The sequence below is a fragment of the Pteropus alecto genome, unplaced genomic scaffold (assembly GCF_000325575.1).
Source record: "Pteropus alecto unplaced genomic scaffold, ASM32557v1 scaffold120, whole genome shotgun sequence".
Classification (NCBI taxonomy): domain Eukaryota; kingdom Metazoa; phylum Chordata; class Mammalia; order Chiroptera; family Pteropodidae; genus Pteropus; species Pteropus alecto.
This window is the reverse complement of record NW_006430061.1, coordinates 319,904-332,119: the sequence shown is the minus strand read 5'-3', so window position 1 is coordinate 332,119 and position 12,216 is coordinate 319,904. Positions and strand designations below refer to the sequence as shown.

The 12,216-nt window shown below is 46.6% G+C and overlaps 1 protein-coding gene across 1 annotated transcript in view; it reads left to right on the top strand.

Annotated features, from left to right (window-relative positions):
* The window catches only part of MYOD1 (myogenic differentiation 1), a 2,497-nt gene extending 1,651 nt beyond the window's left edge, over positions 1-846 (top strand). The window contains exon 4 of the mRNA XM_006904748.2: positions 16-846. Within this exon, the coding sequence (XP_006904810.1) occupies positions 16-150 (135 nt within the window). The 3' untranslated portion in view covers positions 151-846. The remainder of the gene's footprint in view (positions 1-15) is intronic.
* The last annotated feature ends 11,370 nt before the right edge of the window (positions 847-12,216 follow it).

Genomic DNA, 12,216 nt, shown 5'->3' with positions numbered 1-12,216 from the left:
CTGGCGGACGCGCAGCCTGAGTCGTCTCCCGGCCCGCACGAGGCGGCCGCCCCGAGCGAGGAAGATCGCAGCGCCCCCACACCAACCTCCGACGCTACCCAGCAGTGTCCCGCGGGCGCCAATCCCAACCCCATCTACCAGGTGCTCTGAGGGTGAGGGCGGCCGCGGCCGAGGACGCCATTGTGCATCGTCCGAGGGATGGTGCCCCTAGGGTCCCATGAGCCCAAAAGATTGAGCTTAAGCGCCAACCTCCATCCCCAACCGCGCTTTAAAAGCCACCCTTCCCAAGGGAGGAGAGGCAGACTGACGTGTTTCTGCCTCCTGCACCCCAGGGCAAAGACACGGTCCTTTTTTTCCACGCAGCACCCTTCCCTGAGACCCGCTGCGATGGCCGTTATGCACTCCTCCGTGGGCTAGAGCTGACCCTCGGGGAGTCAGGCCCTTCCTCTTTCTCGCAGCTTTCCCCGATGGTGGGTGGGACCCGTGCAGACCTAAGCTAGGTTCCGGGACGCGGAGGTTGCTTATGGGGGCGTGGCCTCTCCTTTCCCTAGCACTTGAAACATCCTCTCTTTCCCACCGCCAGCGGGGTGCGCTCCGGTCCCAAGTGTAACAAGTTACGGTAACCACTCCCACCCCCTCCTCGTGTTCAGGACCACTTTTTGTAATACTTTTGTAATCTATTCTTGTAAATAAGAGTTGCTTTGCCAGAGCAGGAGCCCCTAGGGCTGTATTTATCTCTAAGGCATGGTGTGCGGTGCGACAGGGACTTTGTATGTTTATACTGCAGGAGGGCGAGCCACGGGCGCTCGCTCAGCTGTTCGAAATAAAAAGCTAATTTATACCGTGGCGGCTCTGGCTTTCCCTAGGGACGGGGACAGAATTTTGACTGGAGGGAAAATCTGCAAGATGAGCCAGCTGTACGGTAACTAGCCCTGTAGAGGGCAGGCGGGTTGCAAGGAGGAAGCCTGGGGCTCGGGGAAGGGAGGAGGGCGCGTGTCTCCAATACGTGGGAGGTTCCTATGACCGTGAGAAGCAACACCACACACAGGTCAGTGGTTCTCATCTCAGGATGCATATTAAAATGATCTGAGTAGTTTTTAAAAAGACTCATGCCTGGCCCCAAGTCCCAGAGGTTCTGCTTTAATGTATATGCCCCAGAGACCCCAGGCCAGGTATTGGTATGTTTCGAAGCTCCCCAGGTGATTCTGAAGTGCATGGAAGGTTGTGAATCACACCCCTCCATACACACAGTATACTTAGGTATGGTGTACAGAAGGATCGTTGGGAAGTCATGGCTTCAGGGGCCACTCAGAATCCTCATGGCTATAGAGGAAGTGATAAGGTGCTCACAGCATTATGAGGAAGTACTAAATGTATGTGAAGGGGCATGGTAAGCTGTGTGGTACTTACAGGCTCTTAGTGATAGGTGTAACTACAAGGGGACAACACTGAAAACCAGACAGGCACAGACACTTCTACTTAGCAGTAACCCAGCACTTAGACCGTCTGGGCCCTGTCATATCTGATAAGACAGGAACACAGAGCCTGTAAGGAGAGGGGCACATGCAAACTGGCATCATCACAGGTGGCATAAATGGTCTTATCAAGACATAAACACTCTGAGAGCAAAAGAGGGGGGATTGATTTAGCGAGGGTGCTGCAGAAGGCTTCCTGGAAGAGGTGTCATTTGAGCTATGTCTTCAGAAACAAGAGAAAACAACACAGACTCACACATACACCCAGGGGAGAGACCACACACACACAGGCACTTCTGCCCTCCCAGAGGCACCTTCATCCTCCCCTGAAAGGATGGCCTGGCAACAACAGTTCTTCCCCATTCACATACCACACCAGCTCCACCCCTCATCACACATACACTTGCCACCAGGCCATCAGTGCTTCCTACATCCTACGCTTACAGACTTTTCCCCCCTGAAAACCTTGCAAGCCCACTTTCCAGAGCTCTGCTCAAGTGGGGGGCCCTGAGAAACACAGGCTAGATGTGATGCCAGAAAGAAGAACCTCATTACATGTCTGAGGATCTGCTTTCTGCTCTGAGGAGAGCCTCTATTCTCCTCAACACAGGGTCCCTGAGGAGCCACCAGAGCTGCTCTGTTACTAATGATCTTCAGCTTTTCTTCTGGCTGCTTCCACAGATGCGCCTTAGGGTTCTTTACACTCCTTTGAGACCTCTCGGGGCTTTCATGAATTCATTCATTCAACAAATGCCAGGTCCTATGCTGGGTGAAAACAGGGACCAGTGGACACAGTTCCAGTAGTTGGGGAAGCATGCAGACATTTGGGGAGACTGGATCTTAGAGCAGCTGGTTACATCATGACGAATTAGGTGTTGTAAGGGGGGTGTATGTGGCAGAGGAACATAGTAGGAATAGAAGGTATAGACAAGCAGGTAACCCCTAATAAGAATCTTGAAAGAGTTGGTCAGGAAAGAGGAGCCGAATAAGGGTGCTCCAAGCTGAAGAAACAGCAAGTGCAAAGACCCAGAGGTGACAGGAAGCAAATTGTGCCTTCATGGAACCAAAAATGTTTGCAGGGTGGGGCCAGAGGTGAAGTGAGAAAAAGCAGACACAAGGCTACAATAAACCTCATTTGTGCTTTATCCTGAAGGCAACAGGGAACCATAGAGGACTCTAAACAGGGGAAGGATATAAATAAATCTATAATTTAGAAAGGCCAGTCTGGGCTGGCAGATGGATAGGATGGGAGACTGTCAGGAAGCCACCAGGATTGCTCAGAGGAGACATAACATGGCCTGAACTGGGGCAGTGACTGGGGATGGGAGAGAAGGCATAGGAGTAGAGAGACATTTATACCAGATAAAGTGTAGGTGTTGATGGTACAGTGGGTAACCTTGAAGGCACAGTCCTTACCCTCACACAGCTTAAAATCCACTAGAGAAACAGCCATTAGACAAAGTACCAAGTGAATAAATGCAATGCTATAAATAGTGAGAGGTGCTATAAGGAAAAGTAAAGGGTGCAATGAGAGCTGATAACAGGGTGTGGGAAGGCAACCAGGTGAAGAGAGGAGGCAGAGTTTCTGCACTGGGAGGACCAATCACATATACGAAGAGGGCCAGTAGCCTATAGGGAGGGAGTATGCAATTAGAAAAAGGTGTCCCTTCTTGAGGGGTTCATGCTCAGCACTAGGTCATGGCTGGGCAAGAAAGAGCAGGCTGGACTCAGCCTCCAGTCACCTCTCCAGCCAGGTTCATTTGAGCAGTGAACAAACTTGCATAACTGTTTACAATGCCTTGTATACAGAGGCCTTAAGGAAGTAAAGAAAAAGAGCCAAGGATGAAGCTCTGGTTTGCTTCTGAGTGGGCGGTGGTGCCATTGCAGAGATGGAGACGTCAGGAGAAGAAGCAAGTATTTAGTTCAGGATACTTCCAGTTACAAGTGACAGAAACCCCACTCAAACTAACTTAAACTCCACAATGAGGCATGCTGGAAGGACATGGGGCAGCTCACATGTGGATGAGCAATATGTGCACCCCAGCGTCCATGGGCCCGGAAAGCTGGGACTGGAGCCTTTCTTACTCGTCCACGTATTCCCTCTTGCCTCTACTCCTATTCCATATTGGTTTTCTCCAGCAACTCAGAATTACCTTATATTTCAACATTAAACTCAAATTAGAAAATTCCCAGGAAAAAGCCTCTAATTGGACCAGCTTAGGTCATGAGGCAGGATTTGAACCCAAGCAGAGAGGCTCTAGAGACTATACCCTTAGCTGTCTTGCTCTGTGGCCTCTATAGAGGAATTTAGGAAAGCGGAAGTGAAGAAAGTCAGAGGGATGTGAGCAGCTGGAGACTGGATCACCCCATGGATGATGGGATTTGAGGTCTTCTCCTGGCATGACCCTTATCTCAGTCCTCCAGGAGGAGGGAGCACATCTAGCTAAGCCCAACCCCATCTGCAGTGTCTATGAAAAGTCCCTTGCTCTTGAGGCCACGTTCCCCTGGGCTGGGTCTGAGGAAACATTGGGCCATGCTCTCCATGGGGACATATGGGTATGGATGCTCATACAATAGAACATAGGTACCTACGACACACTCCCAGAGGTGGATGCGCCTTGAATTTTAAGCCTCAGGTCCTCCCCCTTGCATGAGCCCCTTCTAAGACCCTGAGAAAAGCCCTAGAAATACCTTTACATGGTCTAGTTTCTTTTTTAATTTGCCAAAGTAAATTATTTTAGCAAATTGGTTATGACCATTGTCTCTATTCTGACTTCCTCCTTGTGTTGGGTGACATTTATGGGTATGTTGGTGTCCTATCCAAAGGTATACATTTTGTCCAGGTTTAGTGGAATATATCTTAAATAAATAGAGTATAAAACGGAAGCAATAATGATGAACAATGAAATAAATTAAAATGATTTCTTACAGTGAGAATAGTACCCTCAAAATATGTTTAGATCATAGCAGAAAGCAGTTTATTAAAAGAAAGTTTATTAACTTTTGAATGGAATTATTGAAAAAAAATTCTCACATTGTTTGATAATCCAATCAATGAAGAAGGGCAAATTAAATGAACACATTAGGAAAAGATTTAAAGTTTTTGCTAATTTAACACAAAATACTAACATCAACAAAGACAGCATAAAATTCCTAACATGCCACTATAACAAGACCTCAGCATCCACAAACTTTTTAATGAACACTGTCGGTTTAAAAACATTTAAAATTAATTGCCACACAAGAAAACTCAAAATACCTTGAACTGTTAAAGTCCACAGATGAAAGAAACTTGATGGAGTTTTCTGCAAATTTGACACCAATCCTAAAATTGGCCATGACATTTCCAATAGAGTGTTGAGTCTGAAAGAAGCTTCCTGAAATTATCAAGGATACAAAACAAGTTTTAATCAACTATGTTGAAGGAAAGATTGAATTATTTGAATTATCTGTCAATTCTCTGTATAGAAAATATTACGAAATCATTATCACATGAAGACATAATTAAAGAATATGCAGCCTGATGCAGTGAAAAGCGGTGGGCAAGACTGGAAAAGGCAGGAAAAAAAACAAAAAAAAAACAAGAGGGGGAAGGCAGAAGGATGAGGAGATGAGGAGGAAGATAAAGACAAAAATGATGATGGTGCTAATGACGAAGAACAAGGTGGTTCTAGCTGTTTTTTCTCATCTATAAAACACTTAACTCCTCTGCACACAACTCACTACTATTAAAAGAAAAAACCTAAAATGTGAGGTTGTGTAATGTTCGTTTTTATACCATACAGTTTCATTTTCTTATAGCGGTTTTTCTTTTTCAGACATTTAACAGGTTTTAATTCATGTAGAATGTTCCCAGTGTCAGGGAGCAGGAGCCCTGGATGATGTCAATGGCTACATAATTCCCAGGATCAAAGTCTGACTGTGCCACTGCCCAGCTCTGAGGTCTTGGGACTGTGGCTTAAACCCTCTGGACTTGGGCTTTCTCTCTGTGTAATGGACTAGTCAATTTAAAAGGTATGTTCTGAAATTCTTTAGTAATTTACTGAAAGTGTTTCAGAGAAAGAAAAAGATAATAAAATAGATCTTTTACAGATAAAGGGACTAGAACCATGACAAACAGATTTTTCTAAGCATAATCAAATTATTTATAACCTCTTGGTTTACTGATTCTTCTTTTACTTTTTTCCAATTTTTATCGAGAGGTAATTCACATACCATAAAATTCGCCCTTTTAAAGTATCCCATTCAGTGGTTTGTACTATACTCACAACCCTGTACAGCCATCCATTATGTCAGAACATTTCATTATTCTAAGAAACCCATATCCATTAGCAGTCACTCCCTACTCTGCCTCCTCTCCCTAGTCCCCAGGGACCACTAATCTATTTCATCTCTATGGATTTGCTTATTCTGGACCACGGACTCACACACTATGTGGCCTTTTGTGCTTGGCTTCTTTCACTTGGCATAATGTTTTCAAGGTTCATCCGTGTTGTAGCTTGTATCAGCACTCCATTCCTTTATATAGCTGAATAATAGTCCAACATATAGATATATCACACTTTGCTTATCCAGTCATCAGTTGGTAGATATTTGGGTTGTTTCCACTTTTAGCTATTATGAATAATTCTGCTATGAATATTCATGTACAACTTCTTGTGTGAATGTATGCTTTTAACTCTCTTGGGTATATATCTAAAGTGAAATTGCTAGGTATATATCATAACTCTATGTTAAAATTTTTGAAGAACTGTCAAAATTTTCCCCAAAGCAGCTGCACCATTTTGCATTCCTCATCAGCAGTGTAAGATGGTTCCAATTTCTCTATATCCTCGACAGCACTGTTAATATTTGTCTTTTTATTCTAGCCATCCCAGTGGGTATGAAGTGGTATCTCATTGTGATTTTGATTTGCATTTCCCTAATGACTAATGACGTTGAGTACCTTTTTCTGTTTATTGGCCATCTGTTTATCTTCTTTAAAGAAATGTCTTTTTAAATCCTTTATCCATTTTAAATTAGGTTATTTGTCTTTTTGTTGTTGAGTTATGAGTTCTTTATATATTCCAAATAGTAGACCAGATATATGATTTACAAATATCCTCTCTCATTCTATGCTTGTCTTTTCACTTTCTTCATCCTGTCCTTTGAAGCACAAAGTTTGTGTCTTTTTTATTATTTCAGTGAAGTCTAATATACCTATATCCTGTGTTGTTTGTGTTTTTGGCATCATATCTAAGAAACTATTAACTATCCAAGTTCTTCTAAGAGTTTCATAATTTTAGCTGTTATATTTAGACATTTGATCCATTTTTAGTTAGTTTTTGTATATGGTATGATGAAGAGGCCCAACTTCATTCTTTTGTATGTGGATATGTAGTTGTCCCTGCACTATTTATGTTGAAAAGATTACTCGTCTCCTATTGAATTGTCTTGGCACCCTTGTCAAAAATTAATTGGCTATAAAAGCATAGGTTTATTTCTGGACTCTCAGTTCTATTCTATTGATCTGTCTGTCCTTCGTTATGCCAGTATCGCACAGACTTGATTACTATAGCTTTGTAGTAATTTTAGAAGTGTTAAGTCCTCCAACTTTGTTCTTCTTCAAGATTATTTTCGCTATTCTGGGTCCTATACATTTCATGAATGTATCTTTAGTAGTCCCGTCCTGGTGGTATTTCAGTAACCACAAACTTTGCCCGGTAAAACATGAGACCTGTAAATTGACATGGAAATTTAAATCAGTTTCTTATTGGTGCCCCCCAAAAATAGTTATATGGGAGTATGATGATTTTTTCATTTTCAGTCATTTTTGATGAAGCTTTCATGTAATAAATGTTTTTGTTCACTGAATATTATTCTGTAATTGCAAAAACAAAGTTGCAACTGTTTTTGTTAGCATTATGAATGCTTCCAAGTAAATATAACTTATTTAAAAGCATTATGTAGGTGCGTCAGGCAGTTAATAATATTAAGCTACTTTTCCTCAATTTTTCATGTTTATAGTATTTATCAGCTTTTTTGAAGCTTACATCTGGTCCTGATTTTCTTTTTCTAAGTCTAAATAAATATTCACTTTTGTACTCAACTTTCTATTCTTTTTTTAAAGAGTGACTCCCAAATGTTTAAATTTCAGGCCTCACAAAACCTGGACCCTGCACATTGCTGACCATGCTTACCTGCAGACTGACTCACACACAGGAGCATACCCAGGAGAACCCACAGGGCTCCTGTGAAAGGAGTCACAGAGGGAGAAAGACCCTTGGGAGAGCTTCACATCTCCAACTGCTTCTGGGAGAACTCAGTGGTCCCTGCCCAGTCTTTCTAGGGACACTCTTGCCGAAATGCCCATACCCACCTCCCCTCCCTACACATATGCACCCGACATCCTCATGCACCCTTCAACACAGCCATCATCATTTCCCTCCTCCCCATCTCATTCCCACGGCTAGCAGCAAGAGGCATTGAGGCCCCATCTTCCCCAAAGCCAAGCCTAGGGAGGGCTGAGGCTCTGCTCCCTGAGCTACACTGACACTCTGAGGGGTGGATGGTGCAGAGGAATGGCAGGAGATCATGGGAGTAAGGGCTGGTCACAAAGGGTTTGGAAGGGTAGGCAGTCCGAGGGAAGAAGAATAAGGAAAGAGAAGGAAGTTCAATGAAAGACACTATCTCGTTTAATCCTCACAAAATATTATTTTTTTGCAGATAAGGAAACAAATCTAGAGAGAGAAAGTGACTAGTTTACACACTGGTAAGCAGCAAAATGAGATTTGTAACCAAATCTGTCTAGATCAGTGGTTCTCTCAACCAGAGGACATTTTACTCCCCAGAGGACATTTGGCAGTGTCTGTAGACCTTTTTGATTGTCATGACTGGGGAAGGGATTCTACTGACATCTAGTGGATAGAGGCCAGGAATGCGAGGCCAGGAATGCTGCTAAACATCCTACAATGTACAGTATAGCCCCTACGACAAAGAAGTATCTGGTGGAAAATGTCAATAGTGCAGAGACTGAGAAACCCTGGTCTGGCTCTTCCCTAAACTATTCTTCACCTTAGCCCCCTTCTTGATCTCTCCTGGCCTAAGAGATCTGGGATCCACTCATCCAGGGTTTGCAGGAAGGAACAGCTGTATACCCACCCATTCCCAGGTTAGGTACGAGGGTCAGTGCTCAAGCTACAGACCCAGCAGCCACGGTCACCAGTTTCCCACTATGGCACCTTTAGGTTCACTTTCCGTTGTCCATTGGAGAGAGGGGTCCCTGTCCGAGGAAAAAATGCCCGTTGGTTCCACAGCTTACCATAACCTCAAAGCCTACTGTCAGTGCCCAGCTTAGGTTGGCTTCCAGATGTGGCCACAAGATGGCACCCCAACCTATCAGGAATGCTAAGGCCCTGGGCCTGGGGAGAGGAGTGTATAGGATATGTCAACCCGTACAAAGGCCTGGGGGCTGGCTTTGGGCCAGTTCCAGAGGCTAGATCTAAGGCCTGCAAGTGCCAGGTGTGGGAACATAAGTCAAACTTCATTGCAGGACTTGCTTCACCATTTTCTAGTCCACTCCCAGCCCTAGCTCATCCTCTAGCCAGTCCTACCACGGAGCTAGTGGGAATCAGCAACCCCTCCCTTCTAATCTGAACATGAGAAATTCCAGAGCTGAGGTATTAGGGATATAGAACTTATTATTATGACTCATATCCAACAATAAAGAAACTGAGGCATAGAGAAATCGAATAATTTGCCTAAGGTCATAGCTAGTCAATGGCGGAGCTGGGATTTGAACCCAGGCACTCTGGTCCTAGAGTCTATGCTCCTAGTCACTGAACACCGCCACCTCATCAGTAGTTCACTGCCCCCCTCTCGCCAGCCACTGATCCTAAAGACCCTGGCGTGGGACCACAAGTCTTCCTCTCTGCAAGGGAGAGGGCAAATGTCTGTGAGCAAGGGAGAACTGCTCAAAAAGGGGAAGGAGTGAGGTTCTCAGCTGGGCTGAGGGTCTGTGGTTAGTGGTTGTGGGTGAGAAGCTAAGGCTCAGTCAGCAGTTCCTCCTCCTTTCCTCATGTCTCTGGGGCCTTTTTCCTTTTTTTCCTGTGTTGCCCTCTTGGTTTTTCTGGGCTTTCTGCAAATGCCAGCCTTCTTACAGTGTGAAGAGGGAGTGAGAAAAGAGACTTATGTCCCTTGCTTAGGATAGAGAAAGTGGGGAGGCACTCTTTGGAGCCTGGGCTGGGGGGCATCATCAAGGATAAAGGTGAGATTATTAAAGTGGGACAGTGTGGGGCACCTCAGGGGCAGCCACTCTCCCCCACCTGGGAAACTCTTCTCTCTGAGCCGTTTTTGCCTCACGGGATTTTAGGGTGTGACAGACACCCTTTCACACTCCCTTTCTCTCCAGTCCTGGCCTGCCTCTTTTTCTAGCACGTCCTCCAGGGCCAGGCCTGACCAGAACACCTAATTACCCAATCTTCCCCTACTAGGAGCTCTTTGCATCTCTCTCCGTCTCTCTCTCTGTCTCTCTCTCTCTCCTCCTTCCCTCCACCATTTGGGGCACACTTCAGCTCCCCATTATGACTCACTATGGGGTAATGGCCTGAGTGGGTTCTGCACTGGCTCCCTGAGAGACCCTGGGTAAGTCCCACCCTTTGGATCAGCCTCAGTTAAGGGCTCCAGACTCCGATGACCTCTAGCACTGAGATTTTAGGATCCTGGACCCTCTCCTGGACCCTCTCCTGGCCTATCGCAAATCATCCAGCCTTTAATGAGGAGCTCTTGTGCTCTGGGCACTGTGGAGAGACGCAAACAAGAAGCATCCGTGGGAAAGCTGCTAGTTGTCTTTTGGAAATGAGATGAGTCAAAGTGAAGATTGGGAGCCATACTTGGATCCCATGTGGTCCTGCAGGAGAGGGAAAAGATGGATCCCTTGGCCCCTATGGCTGGCAGAATCACAGAAGGCTTCCTGGGGGGAGAAGAGGGGTGAGCATCTAGCTGGAAGGAAAGTAAGGTTTGGAAAGGCCTCTTTCTTGTCTTTCCCCATCTCGATTTCTCCCAGCCAGGGGTGTGTGTGTGTGTGTGTGTGTGTGTGTGTGTGTGTCCATCTCTGTATCTATCTTTTTCTCTTCCTTCTGGGGTCTCCATTTTTCTGTTTTATCATGTCCTTGGATTGGGGCACAGGTTTCTGAGAGCCTGTGTTCAAGGGATCTGAATCTGGGCCAGGCTGAGCCATACCAGTTCAGGCCTCCTCATGGCTAGGGGATGAGGCTCACTGGGAGAGGGTGAGAGGGAAACTCAAAAGCACTCTCCCGTCTGCATTACTCTGATATTTAGAGGAATAACACAGATCAATCTCTGGAGGGAGGATGTACCATCCTGGCCCCAGACTCCAGATCTCTCTTTACCTTTACCCATCTCTGTCCTTCTCTCCCATCCCTGATCTCTTGCCCTGCCCCTGACCTCTCTCCAATCCTCTCTACTCTTCCAAACCTCTCCCTCAGGGACTGGGCTGGGATTCCCCTGGCCAAGTGAGGAGAGAGATGTCTGCAGCATAGCTTTGTCCCCAGGCCCACAACAGTGTCTGCAGGTCAATGTCAAGGGACAGCTGTCTGCACAGTTAGCAAGTGCCAACAGGTAAATAAGAACCTCATGTCTTCTTAATTAAATCGCCCTTTGCCCAGGCAGCCTTGTGTTTGATTGAGCTGGGCTGGGATCAATAAGCCTCTTTCCCAACACAACCACCCCTAGAGTTGGGCTGACCTCCCCAACCCTGTCCAGGCCCACCTGCCCACTTCCCTACCAGTCTGGGAGGGCAGGGTCCCTGTGCCTGGAAAAGAGCCTGGAACAAATCAGTAGTAAGAGTGATTGCTCAGTAAACTGAAGCCCTGGCAGCAAATATGGGAAGGCCAGGAGGCCCAAACTGCAACTCCTACCCCCAGGATCATCTGTGAAGCTGTAGGAATCACAGCAGGCAGCTGTTCCCATCTAGCCTCCAGACACAGTATGAGCTTACTACCCAGAGCAGCTGGAGCCCCAGGGGAGAGCGGTGATGGTCAATGTTCAGGACCACCAGTGGCAGTTGCTCCTTTTGACCTCTAAGGGCAGAATGTCCTTTTCATAAGAGATCCCCACCTAGGGATCCAGGGCTAGTGTGGGAGGATCAGTGAGCTGGGATCAATAAGCAAGAGTGTGTGGTACTCATGAGACTAGGGTCAGCTTGGAGTTAAGAAGGGCCTAGGGTGAGTAAGGGGTCAAAAGGGGTTAACAGGGGTCCAGGATAATTGAGTTGTTAGTAGAGAGCTTAAAGGACAGCATGCGTGTTGTGTGTGTGGCTGGGGCTGGGAGGGGGGAGGGTAGGAGAGGGAGACTGTTATTTTGGAGTCCTGCAAGAGAGTACCCCTGAAAGGATCACGTGGGCTCCAGATTCCGTGGTAAGGGTTGATATTAAAGGGCTGTTTGGAGCGGCCAATACTGGCCTGGGTCAAGGTGTGTCTCATAGCAGTCGGGGGCGTCTCGGTTCACTAGGGGATCAGACAATCCCTAGTTTGGATGGGCAGGGGTACAGACGCCTTTCTCACCTCAGTCTCACCCGGGGAAGCGGGCCTAGACGTCTCCCGGAGCCTGCGCCCATCGAGTAGCACTCCCCGAGGGCGGAGCGTCGGCGGGCCCCCCGGGAGAAGCAGAAGCCGTGTTGGGCGGGCGCCCCCAGCGCCGGGGTTGAGGGAGGCCCAGCTCCGCGTGGGGCTGGGAGGGGGGC